Source organism: Corvus brachyrhynchos, unplaced genomic scaffold (assembly GCF_000691975.1).
Source record: "Corvus brachyrhynchos isolate BGI_N302 unplaced genomic scaffold, ASM69197v1 scaffold281, whole genome shotgun sequence".
In the NCBI taxonomy this organism is placed as follows: domain Eukaryota; kingdom Metazoa; phylum Chordata; class Aves; order Passeriformes; family Corvidae; genus Corvus; species Corvus brachyrhynchos.
The window spans coordinates 2985239-3004552 of NW_008236509.1; the positions used below are offsets into that span (position 1 = coordinate 2985239).

Below are 19314 nucleotides of genomic sequence, written 5' to 3' on the forward strand. Positions count from 1 at the left end.
TTTAGTATTTGACCATCCTATTCTGAACAATCTGAACTTGGATATTTAGAAGAGTTTTGAAAAGGGATTACCAGGCTGTTTTCACTTGCTACATAGCTGAAAGAAGTCCTGATATCTACATCACTAGTTGGGACAACTTCTAAAGCTGGTTTTATCTGCCTTGGAGACTTGACTGACCTCTGACAGCTCTGACAACTTATGGGTTCAAAATTCTTTCCTCTGTAGCCTCAGTGCTGGAGTGGGAATGACTATCCATGGTACTAAAATCTTAATTTGGTTGTCAGCTCTTATCACAGCCATTACTTTGACTCAGACCTGGATGATCTCACACATTTGTTCTTAATGGGAATGTGAAGTTAGTGAATGCTGTTCAGCATTTATGGATAAAAATAAACTAATCTCCAATTTTAATGACGTTGCAAGTATGTTATGAGGGTGTTAAATATGTACAACAGTAAACTCGAGTGAAATTGAGGTCTGTTCTGCACAGGTTTACTCTTCTGGGGTTTCAGGAAAGAAATATTATTTAGAGAGGTTGTAATTTTCTCTTGCCATTTCCTGCTTCAAGTCCAGTTCCTGAATTGTAATGTAATGGACTGTGGTGGAATTTCCTTTTCAGTAATATTTGTTTTAGGATTTGAACATTTTGGTATTCAGTGTGGTAGAATTTTTTTCAACCACTGTGAAAATGCTTGCATTGATATCTAGCCAAGAAAAAGGTTTCTTTCATTCTGCTGCTTAAAAAACAAGTCTACTGCTCAAGACCCAGAAGATTACAAGAGGATTGCAGCAATCTAGGAAGAGAGAGCAAACAGATATAGGTGTAATTTTGAATACAGGTAAAGTTTTCATAGGGTATCAGTCTTGGGAAGTGGTTACATCTGCCTGTTCTGGCTGCTTTTCCAGTCCCACACCACTTCATCATGCTGGAACATGTATTGGTGTGCCCTCAAGGGAGAGTAGAATTAAAATTTTGTATTGACCAAAACTATATTTAAAAAAAACCAAAAAACCCCCAACCCCTAAAACCCCACAAACAACCCCAAAACAAACAAACAAAAAAAACCCAACCAGAAAGGTGGAAGTTTTAGCTTAGATCAACTCGGAGCAGGAAAGGAGGTTTAAGGAGCAGGACTGCGGTTTTGTGACACTCTTGACTTACACTGGCATGAAGTGTTTTTGAAGCCACGTCCCTAAGCATTGGCAGCTAGCAACAGATCAAGGGAATGGGTTTAAAGCCTTATCATTCTCTCTCAGCACACCCCAGAACTGATAAAATTATTTTCCAAGTTCAATTTAATTTATATTACTACTAATTTAATTTGAATACTACTTGTGATTTTAATAATGAGAAAAAGCTAGAAAAAAAGCAAAAACTCTAGGTGAACTTTTAATTAATTTCCAAGTACAAGAAAACACATGTATGTATGTATAAAATTTTTTTTATTATTATTTTTGCAGCTATAAACCTTGTGATTTCACTCACCGTGAAAAACTTTGCCATTATTTTTGGTGGTCTCATTTGTGGTTTTTTTTTTTTGGGGGGGGGGGGGGGGGGGGATATTTTATAATTTCAAATGGGAAATAAGTAAACACGCCCTTGCCTTATGGGAGTTGTTTGATATAATTTGGGTTTTATGCATCTTTTCTACCTCAAGGACATGATTTACTTAGTCTGACTTGTGCTTTCCCAATGACAAAATAAGTAAGGTTTTTCTGCACACTATAAAATCTGAGTTTTGGAAAACACCTGGTATCAGATCCATGGCAGGCTTTTGCACCTGCTTGTGTGGCACCCAGCCTGTTAGCTGTGCTCTCTGTCCCATTAATCTGCTGCTCTGTGCAGGCTGGCCCAGTGCACCTTCTCACTTTGACAAAGTTAGAGCTGCTTGCACCTTCTGCCACTCAACAGCAGGAACTGCATCCCTCATTACAGACCCTTCTAGTAAAAACAGATATATATTAGTATATATATCTATATATATATGTATATATGTACTATATATTTATATTTTTAGCTGTGAAAATACTATGTGTAACATATATTAGTAGAACGAATATATGTCTTTATTGCAAAAGATGGGAAAAACCTAACTAGCTTACAGAATATAATAATTGTAAAGCATTGCTGTCTTTCAGCTCTGTAATTGATTCTGCAGTTACACTTAGGACTTACTAGATCATTTTAGATTTATTTATGGCTAAAATACATGAGAAATAAAGCCTCTAGCAAAAAAATGATTTATTTAAAAGTACTACCTATGCTTGTATTTTCCATAAAACTTCGTGAATTTCAGCTGCAACGTAATCTTTTCCTTCTTCTTTTGTACTGTTCTATGATTTTGTCCAGAACAGTTGAACCACTGGCCTGTGATAATTCTGTCTGTGATAACCGAAATTCCAGTTTTGTGAAGAAAAGTTAAACAGACCGAACTTAGTTGTTAGATAAAACTATTACCGTTCTGAATGCTTGGTTCACCACTATGGCATCACGGAGAATTCTTGATACTATCTGTGAGCAGCATTCATAACCTCTGCTATTTGTCTGAGTAAACGTCAGAGCGCTCAAGGAGAGAGCGATATTAAACAGACTACCTTGCACCAGGATGGGAGGGGAGGGGGAGAACAGGGCACAATATTTATGACTCCAGGAACTATAAGTTGTAATTTAATGAGATCAAAGCGTTTGCTGTTTATTTGCTGCACTAGGAGCTCCTAGTGAATAAACTGGTTACAAAACAGATACCAAAAAAAAAAAAAAAAAAAGCCGCAGAATATTTAAAAGAGGATAAAGACTATAAAATCAAAGGCATCGTGCTGTAGAACATTCTAATATAAAATTAATTTAGCATTCTCTTGAGATTAAGTACTTAACATTTCAGGAGAAGCAAAGATCCTCCAAATTTATAGCCAGTTCCTGTTTTTACCAGATAATGACTGTTCTGCCTTTTTCCCCTCCTCATTCCAAAGAACGTACATAGTAGTTACAATAGTAATTCCTATTGTATATCTGGGTGATGAAGGTTTTACCAATACCAACTCAGTGTCCACTTCTAATATAGCTCTTGGAAGAGGAAGTAACAAAATGATTAAGTGAATACTTCAAACAGAGTAAAATTGGCACAGTAACATTTTACCTGTGAAAATAAACTTTCAGTCACGTGTGACAAGTTTAAAGTTTAGTGAGTCAGTCTTACACATTTCAGTACCTCTAATTTATTCTGTTGTTTCCATACATTATTTCAAAGTGGGGCATGACCAGGATAGTCTAAAAGATTTGTCTCTGTTTTGAATTGCAATGCCTATACTGGATGAACTATTTATATGTGTTTCCTGTGTTAAGGAACTGAAGAAAGTAACTACAGACTTGATAAGGTCCAAGGTCACATCTCAGTACATGGTGGGAGAAGAAAACATCAATCTTGCAGTGAAGGAAAAACAGTTTCAAGAACTGCAACAGAAAATCAGAATGGTATTTTGGAATTTAAACAAATTAAAGTTTTGGTGAATATTTCCTGTCCTTCACTCAGCAAACCTCCTGGCAGTGATCTCTGATGCATACAGATTAGTGCTTCCTTTCTACTAACTGCATATAAAATATAAATAAACTGTTTCCTCTAGAACCTTTTCTAGGGAAATTAACATGCTATGAATATTAGTATAATTTCATGGTAAAAAAATGGGTAAGAAGACATTTAAAAATAATTAAATTTCTTTAAATAGCCTCATGATGATTCACTATATCACATCAATACAATATTATTAAAGAAAATAAAGTCATTTAAAATGCCTTTTACTGTTTTCAGGCTCTTTATTTTTTTTTTTTAAGGAGACAGCACTCAGTAAAAAAGTTCAAGAAGAAAACAATCACATTAAAGAAGAAAAGCTGGTGAGTTGTTAATACAGCTTTGCTATTAAAAATCACTTAAGAAAATAGGTGCTGTATTTCATATTTAGGTTTCTTATTATACTAAGCTACAAAAACGAGTTAAATTCACTTGTTTACACTTCAGAAATATTTTAATACTAGCATAAGTGGTATCTTACTGCTCAGTTTTTAGAAGGAGTATTACCAGAACAAAGTCCATTGTTTGACACTTTATTCCAAGTCTTATATTTTCTCTTTGATTCAGATGGGAGAAATTTAGTATACTCATGAAACACTTGCCTGCATGTGGATCAGTATAAATAAGCAGTAAGGCTGGCATAACCTGCTGGCTGTTCTGCTTTCTGGTTGCCAACAGTTTATTCTAATATTGGTACTGAAACCAGGCAAAATGGGAATAATGTGTCAATAGTATACACAGGAAATGATGTTCCAATCATACAGAACATAAACATTTAGACTATTAAGCAACACCTTTACACTCCTGAACAGAGTTAGCACTGTCTTCTCTTGCTAACTCAGGTATGTTCCGGAAAAAATCCTGATGTTTAAACAAAGGCTATGGAGTCAAGTATCAAATACAGAAAAAAAAAAATTTGTTCCCTGCAACAACAACATAATACACTGTTTTGGAGAACATTAAGCCTGGAAAGGGTGGTTGGTTTTTTCCTTTTCTTGAACAGTTGCAGAGTTTTCACTCTGCAGTTCATGAAAGGGAACAGGTCAGAGAAGTGTATCATTCTTGGTCTCTGGGAGGGACAAAAGCAGAATCTTGCTTGCATGCCCATAGAGCACTCATCCAGCAGCACTCTTCCAATTAATAAAAGCCTGTTTGCATTTTGACCATGATTTTAAAAAATTGCCAATAAACACATGGAAAAAAATGAGAGACATATTCAGGCCTCATTACTTTCCCAGCCCTGAATGCACTGTAAGTATTTATATGGAGATGTGTGGAGCATAATTTGTATGCATATTTGATACGTGTTATCTAAGAGAAGGATTCTGGTTTGTGTCTCTCTTGTTCTGTGTGAATTGTTAGGGTTTATTTGCTAGGTTAGTTTTAACATTTGGAGGGCTTTGGTATAGTCTGGGGAGGGCTCTAATGTAGAGATGAACTTCACGTTTCATCCAGCTGCCTGGGTTGGAAGACATGGATTTCTGTGTTATAGAGCACTAATAATTCACCATCTTGATTAACTGAAATGTTGGCTTCAGTGGTTCTTGGACTTCGGCTAGAAAAACCATCTGAATTAACACCTGATTTGTACTAAACTGTATCAGACAAGAGGTCTGGTCTATTTGAGAGAAAACTGTACTAGATTTAAAAGATGTGGCCAGCTGTGCTACTGACCTGTCAGATGACACTGGCCAAGCCATTCCACAGCTCTGCAGTTTAGTTTTCTAGATGTAAAATTGAACTAAAAATAAATTAAGCTTCAGTGCAAAAATATATTATTTATACATGCTGGAAAAGGGATGAGAGACAGTACATTAAAATACTGATTTTATTTTTAGTAGACAGCTGTATCTGTGTACTCAGTAGAACCAAAACTAGAATCATTTGAAAACACTTTTCAAGTATGTCAAAGTACTTTGTTTTAATAATACGTTCCTCTCAGTGTATTTTGAAGCAACTGAGCACATTTCAGACTCCCTTCTGTCTGAAACTCAGGGGTTTTTTTCTATGCAGGTCTTCTTTCAGTAACTGCTGTAAGTGGTCTTGAGGGAGTGGTGATTGGCTTGTCTGGGTCATTCATTCTGTCTTTGAAACTTTGAAAATATGTTTTGTAGAGTTTAATAGAAAATGGCGCAGTTTCCAGCAGCGCACTTCATGGCAGCACCCATGGGGTTTGTAAATCCATGGCACCTTCATTAACTCAAATCAGCTCAGTTTGGGTGGCTCTTTTTTTAAAAATTCCTCTTCATGAAGTAACAATACAGTCTTGAGGAAGGTACCACAAAAGTTCAGACCTTGACAGCAAAATCTGATATACCTGCACCATATGATGCAAAGCTAATGGGAGGTAGTTCACATCTGTCAGGATTTAATTCAGGAAATACAGAATAATTTCATGTAAGGGTGATCTGTCAATGGAGTAATTTCTTTTGGATTTTCCATGTTTTTCAGAACTGTGATCTGATAACGTTACTCTGTTTATCCTGAACTGAACTCACAGTGGGGTTTGATTTGATATATTTTATCCAGATTTGCACTGAAGAATGTATAAAGATTGGGTGGATTTCATTTTAATTATAGGAAAGTTCATTGAAGAGGAGCAAGTTATAATAATTTGTAATAATTTTATCTTCTCCAAGGTAAAAGGCCAGAAAAGACGGGTGTTGTTCTGGCTTCTCCCAACAAATTTTCCCCAATGTTGGGATTGGAGTACCTTTTTTACAGACAGGATTTTGTAAACACTGACAGAATAAAAAAATAAATATATTGTTATAAAAGACATAAATTATCTAATGTTTAAACTCCAGAAACAAAATCTTGCTCAATATATCCTGTTCTGTTTGTATTAATAAGGAAATTCTCAGCTCTCTACAGTGTGTGCAGGAGCTGCTTCAGCGAATAACCCAAACAAATGTTAGAATGGAAAGTGAATTAAATGCATTGAAAGAAGACTATCAGGTCAGATTTTTCTCGATTAGACAAGCTGTTACTATCTGTTATGTATTTTTTAAGTCCAGGGCTGTTAAAGACATCTGTGTGCCTTTCAGAACTTTTGACCTCACTTCCATTGCTCCCTCAGCTCCTTAAGTGTCAGCGTGAACCTTGAAGCGCAGGCTGTGCTTTCCCTCTATTACTTCTCTCCCTAAAGTAAATCATGGTTACCATTCTTAGCAGCCATTTCTAGAGGGCAAAACCAGAACAGGGCTACTTTCAATTATTGAAATAAAATTATTTTATGACTTTTGTTTCTTGTAATTTTCATATAGGTATAAATTTCTGGACAACATTTCAAATTTCAGATCTTCATTCATAGCTTGAGCTTGTCCTGAGTTTTATTAAAGCAGAGAGCCTAAGAAAGAGCTTTATTTTCAGCCCTTTCTTGCTGTGTTTTCTGGTGTCATATTTATGCTAGAGGTGGGAAGTAGTCACGCGGAGAGTGTGGAGTTGCAGCACTCCTTAGTTCCTCTTTCAGCATGTAAAAGCAGCTCAGAACAGTTTACATTCTGTGTTTCAGTAGCAGTCAGCTTGGCCCACAGTGCACTGAAGTTTAAGGTCATATCCATTCCCATCAGATGTGCCATGCAGCGTTCAGGTACAGCCACTGACTGGACTATTAGAAACTATCTACTATTTGTCCAGACATAAACAAAACTACTCCACTCTTCAAAGCCAAGGTTTTGAACTAGGAGTTCAGTTAATTTCAAATTGAACTTCCAGTGTAGATGTATACTTATGTTTCTAAATAAATTCTCTGATAATTTGAAATTATTCACTTCCCCTAAGACTTTACTCTTAACAGGTGTAAGTAGTTTGCCTTCTGCCACAATATAAATACAGGACTTCTACATTTTGATGAAACAAGTAATGTTAAAGTTGAGCTATGTTCTCCATCAGAAACTGGCTAAAGTTCCCCTAGCAATTTAAGTATCTGCAACATTTTTACAAAGATTAACTGAACAACCCTTTGGCTGTAGAAGTGCCTAAAGTAGCATGATTTTCTGTATCTTCTGTATAAACCTGTTATTTGCATGTTGGGTCCAGTGAAACAGCTGGATTACTTGCTATTCCTATAATCCTGTTCTTTGTTAAAGTAAGAAGGTAATGTGCTTTTTAGTTTTTAAGATAATTGAAATTGCTTTGTAGATTAAAACAGAAGCTCGAGATAATTTAATTCATATATAACCTTACTGATGATGACTTTCATAATACAGGAAACCTTTAGGATTTTTGTGTCAGGATTATTGAACAGCAAGTGTATTTTAAAGTGCTTTTTCCTGATAGTATTTCTGAGCTATTGTTTCCCATCTCAGATAAAGTTTGTAGTATGCCTTAAAGCTCCAGCTAGAACAGTAAATGATATCTGTGAATCTTCTCTTTGAAGACTGCACATAAATGTCTACAAGTATGGCTTGTTTTCTTCTTGTTAAGGTATGAATGAACACAAGTCTCTGTTTTGCAGCCTGTGCAGGCCAAAAATTGATTTCTGGTTGCAATTACGCAAATTCTGATGAGAGCCTGCTCTGATTTGGGTCTGTTTATATTAGACAATGGGGTGGTATTACAGCTTTCTATTGTTCTATTGTACAAACCACTGCTGATCATCAAAGCTTCAGTGCAGTCCTCAGAGGTAACTTCTGGCAGGCATGAACACTTTAGAAATGGGTGTTACAAGGCATGGATAACCAGTAAGAGGCTCTTGGTTCAACCTTCACTACTTAGACTGATGTAAGTAGACCTTATTTTTCAGTTTGATACAAATACCAGGATATTCCAGGGAATGAGACAATGTTAGCTTCTTATTTTGCATTTTTGCATTTTTTTAAAACATCAAATGGAACTTAGGAAATAGGGAGCTGAATATGTAACTTGAAGGGTCTACCCACTTCCCTTCCAATTTGAGAGCTACTGCTTTCATCTTAATGGATTCTAGAACCTCAGTATAACAAATGGGATCTAAAGGTTATGTGTTATTCTTATGCCCTGTCCTACATCCCTGTTGAATTTCTGGGCCTTGCTTATGAAGCAAAAGAGTTTCTTCAGAATAACAGAAAAATGAAAGGAGTGATTGTATAGTCCCCTGGAAATATTTTTATTCATATACTCACAAAAAATTACTTATTTTTAGGCTTGATATGACAGAATACTTGCAAGGTAACATTCAAGAAGGATCCCTTCTCATTATTTGCATTCTCTTAGTGCTAGGATACCAGTGTTGTTATGACTTCAAAACAAAAATCTTAATTCTTTAACAGATGACAGAATACTTGAGAATGCAAGGAATTCAGGTATTCCTGAATTGTCTGTACAATTGGCTTTAACATATGATCCGTTCCATACATCTGCTACTTCTGATATTTTGCCCTAAGAGCTATGCTGTGAATAACTATAATAATCCATCACTGAGAAGGTTGCATTTGAGGTGCAAGTAAAAGCATCCGTGGAGTTAAGAGCAGGTTCATCAAAGAGAGGAGGTCTTGCACTCCTGGTTTATACAACTAGATGAAAGATGCTACATCAGAGTGTGATCATTCAGACAATGCGTTGTTGAATTGTCTCATCGTTTTAAATACATAATCTGACAAAGAACATCCATTACACTCATGCACAACTTTTCCCATGTGTACAAAAATGCAAAGTGGTTTTTCTTAGTGTTAGTACCTGTAAAATAGAATTTTATTAACAGTGTAGTGAAATTAACATAGGCATTTAAAAATTGATGGTAGAATCAAAAAGTAGACTAATTTTTGGTTAAAAGATTTAGTAAAAAGGAATTGGTTTGGAATATTGCCTCCATAACATTTTTCAAGTGGACTTTCAAAGAAACTCATCAGAGTCATAATTATGTATCTGGTCATACAGCTACATGCACTAAAGTTATGCTTACATTATCAAATATATTTGTGTCATCTATAGAGCAGGTAATGGAATGCAGTGAGTCTTTCATCTTCCATATTGTTTGCTATAAAAATGAGATAGGATAAAAATTCCAGGAGTACCTGATACATGTGTGAAGTTACTGTTGATTTACACAAGACTCCTTTAGTTTAGCACAGTAAAGCTGAAAGAGTTAACCCAAAAATGTTGCAAGTACAGTTATGGTAGTATAAAACTTAATATTACTGTTATTTCAATGCACTCCTATTACAGTGACCTAATAAAAATAAATTAACGCATAATCAGATATCTACTGCATGTTGCAGTAGATATGTTTTAGAATGTAAAGATTATCTAGTTCATAAGAAAGGTTAATAAACAATATAGGACAGAAAAACTGATTAGAAAAGTATTTTTTTTTCCAGTCAGTATACAGTAGTTTTTTCTTTAAGTACAGTGGGTCTGGATTATGCTACATTTCATATCTCTCATCTCTGGACTTTATATTACTTTTTCAGCACATTAAAACTTATGCAGTGAAACTGAATAATGGCAAGTGTTTTTATACCCTTTTATAGCCATTTCTTTTTTCATAACCTCCCCCTGTTTCCTGTTAGCTAAACTATAAGCACCTTTCTGTTAATTTATGAAAATTATTGTTGAGATAGCACATTATCACTGATCTGTATGGCACTTGCAGCATGTTAGAAGCAAAGGTCCAAGCAACATAAAACACATCAAAATTCATTAACGTGGTATTGATTATTTTTTGGATAATTAATTTTATTGCAGGCCCTTGAAAGAGATAATGAGCTGCAAAGGGAGAAGGCAAAGGAAAATGAAGAAAAGTTCCTTAATCTTCAGAATGAGCATGAGAAGGCACTAAGAACTTGGAAAAATGATGTAGGTTTATTAAATTAAATGCTATAGTATTAAAAGTTTTTTCGAATAGTTGTCAAGCATTTCAAGTAATTCCTAAAAACCAAGAAAATATCACAGAAATAATACAAAAAACCCAACTCATTTCTTCTCCAGTAATACATACACTTTAGAAATGAATATTTTAAAAATCAGATTTAGGTTGACTTCTGTGCTCTAAAAGTGCTCTCCAGTGCTCTTCCTGCAGTTCTGATTTGAAAGGAATTCTTCAGTGTGGACTGAGGGTGAAAGTGGGTAAGAAAAGGTGTATGTCTGGTATGTCCCCCTAGTGAATTCACCTCTGTGGACAGCTAAACAATAGTTTATCTTCTATATTTGACATTCTTTCTATTACCTCATTACTTTGAAAGAATACTTCAGTAATTATTTAATCCAAAACAATTAGCAAAACATTGTAGCTGTAAAAATTGTCTGCAATAATAAATGCATGTTTAGACGTACGAAAGATTAATGCCACTTCAGTAAGACAAGATCTGCTTAATGTGTGGAAACCAGACTCTAAGCAGCATTTGTTTAAAAGTCTGTCTTTTTTATTTCTATGTACTTGGCACCTACTGCCAGAAAGGTTTTGATTTTGGTAGATAGATTTCTAGGGAAGCTGTGGGGAAATAATGCACGGTTGTCCTTGTAATCCTGTTGTCTGAGGCTCACTCCCTTGAGCGCAGCCACTATGGGGATGACTGCAACCATGAGGCCACAAAACAGCTAAACTGTTCTGATGCTCAGCTCCCTGAGAAGATTTGATCTCCCTGATTCCATGGAGAATTTTGTGCCATAATTTTCTCTATAGACATTGGAATTTGCCCTGCTTATTTCTCAGGAATGTTTGCATCTGTTCTTTAGAAGATGATTATTATTCCTTTTCATATTTCTGCTATGGCTAACTAGAAATTTTGTCTCCTAAAGTAAATCATCAAGGATAAAGTTAACACCGGTCTGGAAATCTTGTAAATTAAGTGAAGGTATTTCTGTAAAATTGCCCTTCTGTTCTTTTACAAGTTGTAGTTTGGACAATTCAGTTAGTTCTGAATACAAAAACTTAAATATTACATGTTTACTGAAGAAGCATTGGATACTTGAGGCTATTTACAGAAGCAAAGTGCCAAGCAAATTATTTGCTGTTGTGGTTTCTTGATAGTGTAGGTAGAGAATGAATGTTGACTATTAAATTTATCTTTGAGCCAAAAGGGAAGAAAGCTACAAACACAAATCTCGCTTTCTTGAAGCATTGCTACTTGCAGTAAATGGTGAAAAAAAAAAAATCCTAAACCAGTTAATAAAAGCTGTAATCTGCAATGGAAATGTGATTAAAATTTTGGTTTGAATGAAAGAACTCAATTACTTTGTACAAAGAAATTCCTTCGCATCTGTACTTTCTTTTAAGGATTAACTTTCATTTGCTAAGCTGTTGATACCTTTGTAAAATGCTGATTTACCTATATGAACACGCAGTAAAGTGTTTGTGTGGTCGGTGTACTTGCAATTATTACAGGAGGAAAACATGAGAAGAGAAATATGCACTATTAAAAATGAGCTGAATTCCCTTAAAGGACTTCATAGACATCTTGAAGATTATCATCCTCCTCAGGGAAATCAGCATTCTGAGCAAGTGGGAAATCTGCAGGTAAGTGTCTTTACTAGCTGCAGTGTGTCTTGTAAAAATGCCAGAGAAAAAAAAGATATGACAGTTTTTCTAATCTTGTCTGTTATGTCCACTGATCTTCCTTTGACATTGCTCAACTTAAAAATTTATGTGACAATGACCCTAAATATCATTGAAACTTACTGTACCCAAAGAATATTTGCCTTTCATCCAGAGGGGTGCTTATATCATAGAAACCTGAGATGTTACTTCATTAATAAATTTGTACCTAACAGATAGCAACTTAAATAGCCCATCTTTACTAAATCCTATTTCAAAAACATCTTTTGCATGGGTATTTCTCAAATACTGGGGCAGACCCAATTGACTTCATATGTATGTAAGTTCCCTGGAGGTGTGGAAGTAATTCCACTTCTACTCAGAAGAATTAATTTCAGCTTCTGTATCATGGGACAGATCCGAAGACTGTTTTTATCAATACACAGGTTATCTTAAGTTCTTCAGTTTTAGTTTAGGAAACACCAACCTTTATGTCACATAGCATCTTTAAGAGTCATCAAAGGCCCAGTGAGCTCATCACGTGGTGAATGCAGGAGGTAAAATGCTTTTATGCAGTGCAGGTGGAACTAGAATTGAGCTTGGATTGTTGGGTGAACCAAGTCCATGTTCAGCTCTAGATGCAGGGCACACATGGGAAGTCAACGAGTGGCTGAGCACACAAAGATGGTCTTTTGGAATGAAAGGAAGAACATGTAGACCTGCAGCTCTGTGTTACCCCATGATCAAACTGGATTGCAAATTTGTATTCCAGTCTTTTATAAGATTGAAAAAAAGGGCAGAGTCAGAAGCCATAAGAAAAATTCTCTGTGCATTGAGCGTATTCTGTTGTTCTGTTGAGTATTGGTTATATCCCTTTTCCATTAACTTTTACACCTAAAAAATGATCTATTCTTCAAAGAAGGGAAAACTCATTTTCATGCATATAATTTTGCTTTCTGTGTTAGGAAAATAGGAAGACACTAGGACTGTGAAGACAGGTAACTATTTTAGAACTAGTATATGAATTGTCGGTAAAATGACAAACAGTAAAAATATTTTAGAATTTGGAAGAACTTAAAATTAATTTCTTCACAGTGCATGTACATATGTATGTTTATAGCTCACAAAGACATGTACATAGCTGCTGGTATGCACTTAATAATGCAAGGGAAATTAGACTTGAAATGATTACTCATTGTGCCAAAACTGTATGAACTCTACAAGGTATAATGCAAATTGTGTATCTTTTAAAAGCCACTGTTTCCTTGAATGAAAATGAAATATCAGTTATTGTTAGGATGCAGAATCAAAGTAAACAGTACTTGTGCTTGCTAAGATAACCCCATGGGTTTGAAAGCAGAAAAGCTTAAAGCATATACTCATAAATGCAAAAGAAGTCAGATGTCTTCCAAATATACATCTTACACTATCTTATGGCAAATTGCCATACCACTTTGTGTTGTACAATCATTAGATTTCCAAAGCTAGGCAGGTTGGACTGAGTGGAACACTGCCAAGAAACTGGAGCTGCAGCAGATCCTATTGGTTATTCTGATTTGTGGAATTTCACCTTGTATCACTAATGAGTCAGTGTCTAGTGGAACATAAAAGGGAAAGTTGTTGGCTTGGATTTAGGTCTTGACTGTGGTTCCAAGTGTTGTAAGGAAATATGTTTAGACTTATTTTTACACCTAGTGCAATCAGAAATCTCTGTGGTTATTTGTGGGGCATGAAATTCAGAATGTACTTCTTCACACTGATCACCTCTGGAATAGTAATTAAATAAAAGACATTTTTAAAAGAAAGGTACAATGTCAGACCTCATTCCAGACTTGGATTGCAATTTAGTTTAACCTTACCATGCTTCACATTTAGTTTGACATAATTTGTAATACAGCTGTGTACCATTAGGGAATAGGGTTACACCCTGCAATGGGCTGCTGTAATTCTTTTGTGTGTGTATGTACAGGGAGATCTGGTTTTGAGAAGGGTTTTAATTTCATACTATGAAATAGTCTGTTGAGGGAAAGGATATTTAGGGATATATGTGTTTCTTAGATTTTACTAAATCACACGCAAAAAAATTAAAATCCAAGTTTAAAAGTTTTGGGTTTTAGGTATTTTAGTTTGTCCATCTTGGACCTATTTTTTAAGAGCTGGACAGCCTTTTGAGTTTATTGAAAAGTAGGTTTCTTCAACCCATCTGAAAATCTGGAAAGGAATCATGTAACCTTTCTGCCTTTCTATGAACGTTTCATCCTGTTTGTTTCAGATGCAGTCACCAGCTCAGTCCATCCCAACAGATGTGGTAAGTTCCACTGCAGTGGCTGTCTTTACAATTACGAAAGAATAATGTACACAGTTACAGTGTGGTGTTTGGTGTTTCTGTCTGAAGAAGGAGCTCCTAGAAACAAAAGATTATAAAATAGTTACAGCTTTCATGATAGTAAAAGGAAATTTCTACTATTTGTATACAAAATCTTGAAAATGTGATGCCAGGGCTAATAGAGCAAAGAAGCAAAATTAATTGAAAACCTAGAAAAGAAAAAGATGTAACATGTACAATTTCCAAATCAGAATGACAGGGAAAATAATGATAAAACATGAGGAAAAGAGAAAGAAATTTCAACTGAAACTTCAAATTGAGGATGGAGTACTTGGCAAAGGAAAACTATTTTAGGACCCTCCTCCATTTACCATGACTCCTCCCTCCCCCAAATCGGCAAAGCTGGGAGCATCAGGATGTTTCTGTGACCTGCAAGAAACTGTTTCTGGCAGATTTGTGTTCTACATCCCCTACTCTGCCAGCATTGCAACAGCCTCATTTTTTAGCAGTGCTGTCTACGTGCCTCCCTCCACTCTGCAATATTCTCTGTCCTCCCCACACATCCAATGCCCAAGCACAGCTCTTGTAACTCCCTCCCACATCCCAGCCTTCCTTCTGCAACACCTCCAGTCACCCGAGTATCTTCAGCTTTTTCCCACATCTTTTATGGCCTAAGCTCCCTCCCACATCTGCCTACTTTTATATCCTATCTTCAGGGCAAGAGCCAGCACGTGCTCCTGTCTTCAGCTGCCAAACAGTTGATGATGACAAAGGATGCATCTCCTTTTCCTTCTGTTTTGGTGGGATTTTATTATCTTCACTATTCAGGCCCTAGTTTTCACAGAACTGCAGCTTTCAAACCTAAACACAAATACAGATGTAGTAGTAGACCAGTGATTTAGACTTCAAGTAGACACATCTTCAGGCTTCTACTCTTGTTGAATTTAACTCAAATTAATGTTAAAAAGCTATTTAGGAGGGAATGAGGAACCGAATGTCAGGAATTGCAAATTCATAAGCCTTATTTGCCTGTGAAATGAATTTAAAAGTCTTGGGCAGTTTGCTAGAAAAAAAAATGTTGTTTATATGTGTATGTGTTGTTTATATGTGTATGTGTTTGGGTGTAAACAGTAATCATGCAGGATTTTTCCACAAGTAATTACTGAGCAGATCACTGATTGAGCCAGCACAGAGAGGGAGTGATCCAGTCACCACATGTACAACACAAATTCCCCACTGAGGAATTGTGTCATCTGTGTAACATCGCGGACTGTAATATAGCAGGACCTGATTTCTTTCCTACTCTTCTAGGGTATTAGTCTGCTTTTTTCTGTTCCTCTGTTTATGTTAACTTCTCATACTTCAGGTGAATGGTCTTTGTTTTTCATCAGAACTGTAAAATTAATTTTAAATCTCAGTCCTCAACTTTTTACCTAATCAGTGACTATAGTAAATTATTAAAGTACTTACAGTCTTTTGTTCCTTCTTATGCTAGAGTGGTCAAGAACACTCAAAAGACAGTGAAATACAGGCTATTAAGAAAGAAAATGAATTTATGCACTCTGTAATAAGAAAATATGGTAATTGTGGAAATGAAGAAGAAACTCAAGTAAAAACCACAACGGACCAGTCTTCAAGCATTGAGGAATTAAAGACAGAACGAAGTAATAACATTCCATGGATAATAGAGATAAGTAGTATTGTTGAAGAAAGGATAAATGTTTGCAGATATAGTATATGACAAGAGAGGGCTTAAATCCTGAATTAAATGGTCATATCTAAAATCTACAGAATGTTAATATATTTTCTGCTCTCTCAGTTTATAAATATTTTGCAAGTTACCATAGTGCAATATTTACCTTCAGTAACTTTTTGACAGGCTTGTGTGTGTAATATAAGATACCAGTATCGATACCAATCTTGAGTCCATCTCTTTGGAAATTATAAACTAAAAATAAAGCATTACGTAACCTCTGGTTTATCAGTCACTAATTAGAGAATACACTCACTCTACAGATTTACAAGTTCTTGAAAACAGTTTTAAGGATGAAATTAATGTTGCTAGCCCTTACGAAGTAAAGCAAAGGGAGGCTTCTCCCAGGAATACCCTCTGCACAGATACTGATTTAATTACCCAAGGACACACCTTGGAAATGCATGTCACTGGATGCAAAGAGGCAGAAGATCCAGGAGCAACACACACAGTGTTACTAGATGAAAACAATGCAAAATTAGATCAAAAATCACAGGACAGCACTGAGGCTTTGGCAGCATGCCACACACAGACAAGAAAGGCCTTTCTAGGCAGCACAGAGACTGTAGGTGCTGACAGGAAAAATGGAAGTCAGGAGACCAACACTAGCAAGGAAGAACTGAGCAATACTACAGATGAACCAACTTGTGCCAAGGCAGATGCAGACTCAGACACCAGACAACACGACAAAAGTGTCCTTACACCTGAAGCACCCAAACCTGTGTCTGAAGCTGTTCTTTGCACTGAGAAGAGTGCTCTGCATGAGAGAAGTACAGCCAGCCACCAAACTAAGGAGTTAAGTTTTGGCATCCTACCTTATACTAAAGAGAATTCTCAAGCAGAATACCAAAAATGTAGCTTGCTGTATAGTGACAATTATGTAGGCAGTGGATTACATAAAACAGAAAAACACTTAAATCTGAGTGGTTTACATAGAGATAAACTTCCTCTGGAACAGACACATGTAGATGCTGAAGGCAGAAATGATGACAATGCCAGAAACATGAACAGTACTGGTGTTCTGGTAACTGATGCTCAAAATCCACCAGCTGTTTGTTGTGATGAAGCAAGTGGTGATGATGCTACTGCAAAAGAACACAGAAAGAAAAAGTCTCTCTTAGGTACTTTTAGTTTATGCCTGCACAAAACTGAGAGAGGAGTAAATGTGGATGACATGCACAGCAAGCAACCTGAACAAGACAGTGCTAAACAAACAGGGAATGCTTCAAATACATGGACTTCAAGTGCTGAAGCCAAATCTCCAGTAAAGGGTGATGGTCTTGAAAGTGCTCATAAAAAACCCCCAACAGATAGAGCAAGTATAGATAAACTAATTCCATGTAAAAATGTTAACGATGATACTCAGATACACTCCATCAAACCTGGACATTCCCTGGAGATTAATACTCCAACAAAGAACACATTGTTAGAAGAGAAGAAAGACTCACTGAGTACTACAGTTCCAGGAAGGAAGTTTGTTGAGGGTCACCTGAAAGAATCATGCTCTTTACCCATGAGAACATCTGGAAATTTAGTAAACATAAGTGTAAGTTCATCCTTTGATCTTTCAACCTCAGATAAAAAAGCTGAGAAAACTCCACTGTACTTGAATTTTTTAGCTCTCAGTTCTTGTTCAAGAGTAAATCAAATGAGAGGTCAAGCTACATGGGCTTCAGCTTCCAAGGAACCTTCCCTTTCAAAAGAGAAAATACCGTGCTTAGTGGAAAACACAAACATTTCAAACACACAGAGTCAAAACCTCAGTGAAAATGTGGACAGTGGAGAAACAGAACAAGGTAAGAAAATATGAGCATTAATGTTCTGAACCATGTAGTGCTTAGAAAAATCATCAAAATGTGAAATTTCTTAGTGTAGAAAACTGTAAACCTGACATTTTAGTTACACTGCAAAAAGGTGAGATTGCTCTGTTTATATTATAAATGCAAATGAACACCTTTTGTTAGCAATTAGTTGATTAAATATTTTTCTCATATTTTCCTTTGTGAACTAACAGCAGTGCAATGACAAACTGAATTTTGATAGGCATTTCTAACCCTAAGGTAGAGGATATTCTCTCAGGGCTCTGCATGGATCTGAAAAGCACTGAGCAGCTTTTGGAAATTATTTATTCAGTGTTCTCATTTTGCATCCAAATTAGGGTAGATTTTGAATCAGCAGATGCTTCTTTGAACGGGGCTTACAGAAATTTGCTTTTTATTTTATTGTACATCTGTAATTTAGATGTACACTTAAAACCATCTGAATGTGTTGAATGTGTGAAAGGACTTTATATTCTTTCAACTTCTGGAAAACACACGGAGCTTTAAGTGCTCAAGGAGCTTTTTAATCTCCTACTATTGACATTTGGTTATTTGTTGAGCAATATTTTGCATATGCAAGATAGTAAATATGAACTTTATTCCATGGGCTTCTAAATGATTACTGACATGTGGAAAAGTTGTATTTTAGATTTGTTTTGCAATAAAATTAGCTGGTAGATTACCCCAAAACTGGAGCCCTGGGTGCTTAGATGTTTTCCAAAGAGCAGGACCCACAGGACAGGGCGTTGGTGTCTATTTTTTGTTGGTGCAGTGTTTTCACCTTTGCCCCTTGAACATACCAAGAGCAGAGTCTTCCATCTTTAGTTTTGCAGCCAGTGGCAGACAGCAAAACCCAACAGTCTGGTTTCTTTACGTTGTTCTGTTATTATGAATTTAGCTCTATAGGTAATTTGGTTTCTGTACTTGGTCTCCTGCTTATGGATATTTGTGTTAGATGCACTGGTTTTTGAAGTTCAGTTTCAGAAATGTCACTGTCCCTAAAACACTAGTAGCAGTAGCAAGGTAGCAGAATCCTGATCTCAGATGGCACATTATTTCTTTCAATAATGTGAATTTTGGTATCTGTTTCAATAAAATGAATGCATAGCTACATGATGGTTTTGCATGTTCTCTTTTCGTAAGAACAGACAGTGCTATCTGAATTTCTTCCCTGTGTGTTCCTCCACCTTCTCTTGTCAGAAACCTTTCTGTATGCAAAGTATTGGAACTCCAAGTGACTCTGAGAGGTTCATCCAAAGGAGTTGGTAGGGAACTAACTCTAGTCCCTCAAATGAGTTGCCTAGTGACCAGACCTCTTGAATTCCAGCTAAACATCATGGTGAGGGTCTTGGTCTGTGTCCCAGATGTGCCGCATTCTGCCTAATTTAGAGAGG

At 36.1% G+C, this 19314-nt stretch overlaps 1 protein-coding gene across 5 annotated transcripts in view; it reads left to right on the plus strand.

The window, feature by feature from the left end:
• Nucleotides 1-19314, plus strand: part of CCDC73 (coiled-coil domain containing 73) — a 58308-nt gene that overhangs the window by 34583 nt on the left and 4411 nt on the right. For all 5 annotated transcript variants that reach the window (XM_017726355.1, XM_008644102.2, XM_017726356.1 and 2 more), the window contains 8 exons: nucleotides 3344-3472; nucleotides 3830-3889; nucleotides 6420-6524; nucleotides 10233-10343; nucleotides 11872-12003; nucleotides 14294-14329; nucleotides 15843-16011; nucleotides 16364-17896. In XM_017726355.1, coding sequence (XP_017581844.1) covers nucleotides 3344-3472; nucleotides 3830-3889; nucleotides 6420-6524; nucleotides 10233-10343; nucleotides 11872-12003; nucleotides 14294-14329; nucleotides 15843-16011; nucleotides 16364-17896 — 2275 coding nt within the window. The remainder of the gene's footprint in view (nucleotides 1-3343; nucleotides 3473-3829; nucleotides 3890-6419; nucleotides 6525-10232; nucleotides 10344-11871; nucleotides 12004-14293; nucleotides 14330-15842; nucleotides 16012-16363; nucleotides 17897-19314) is intronic.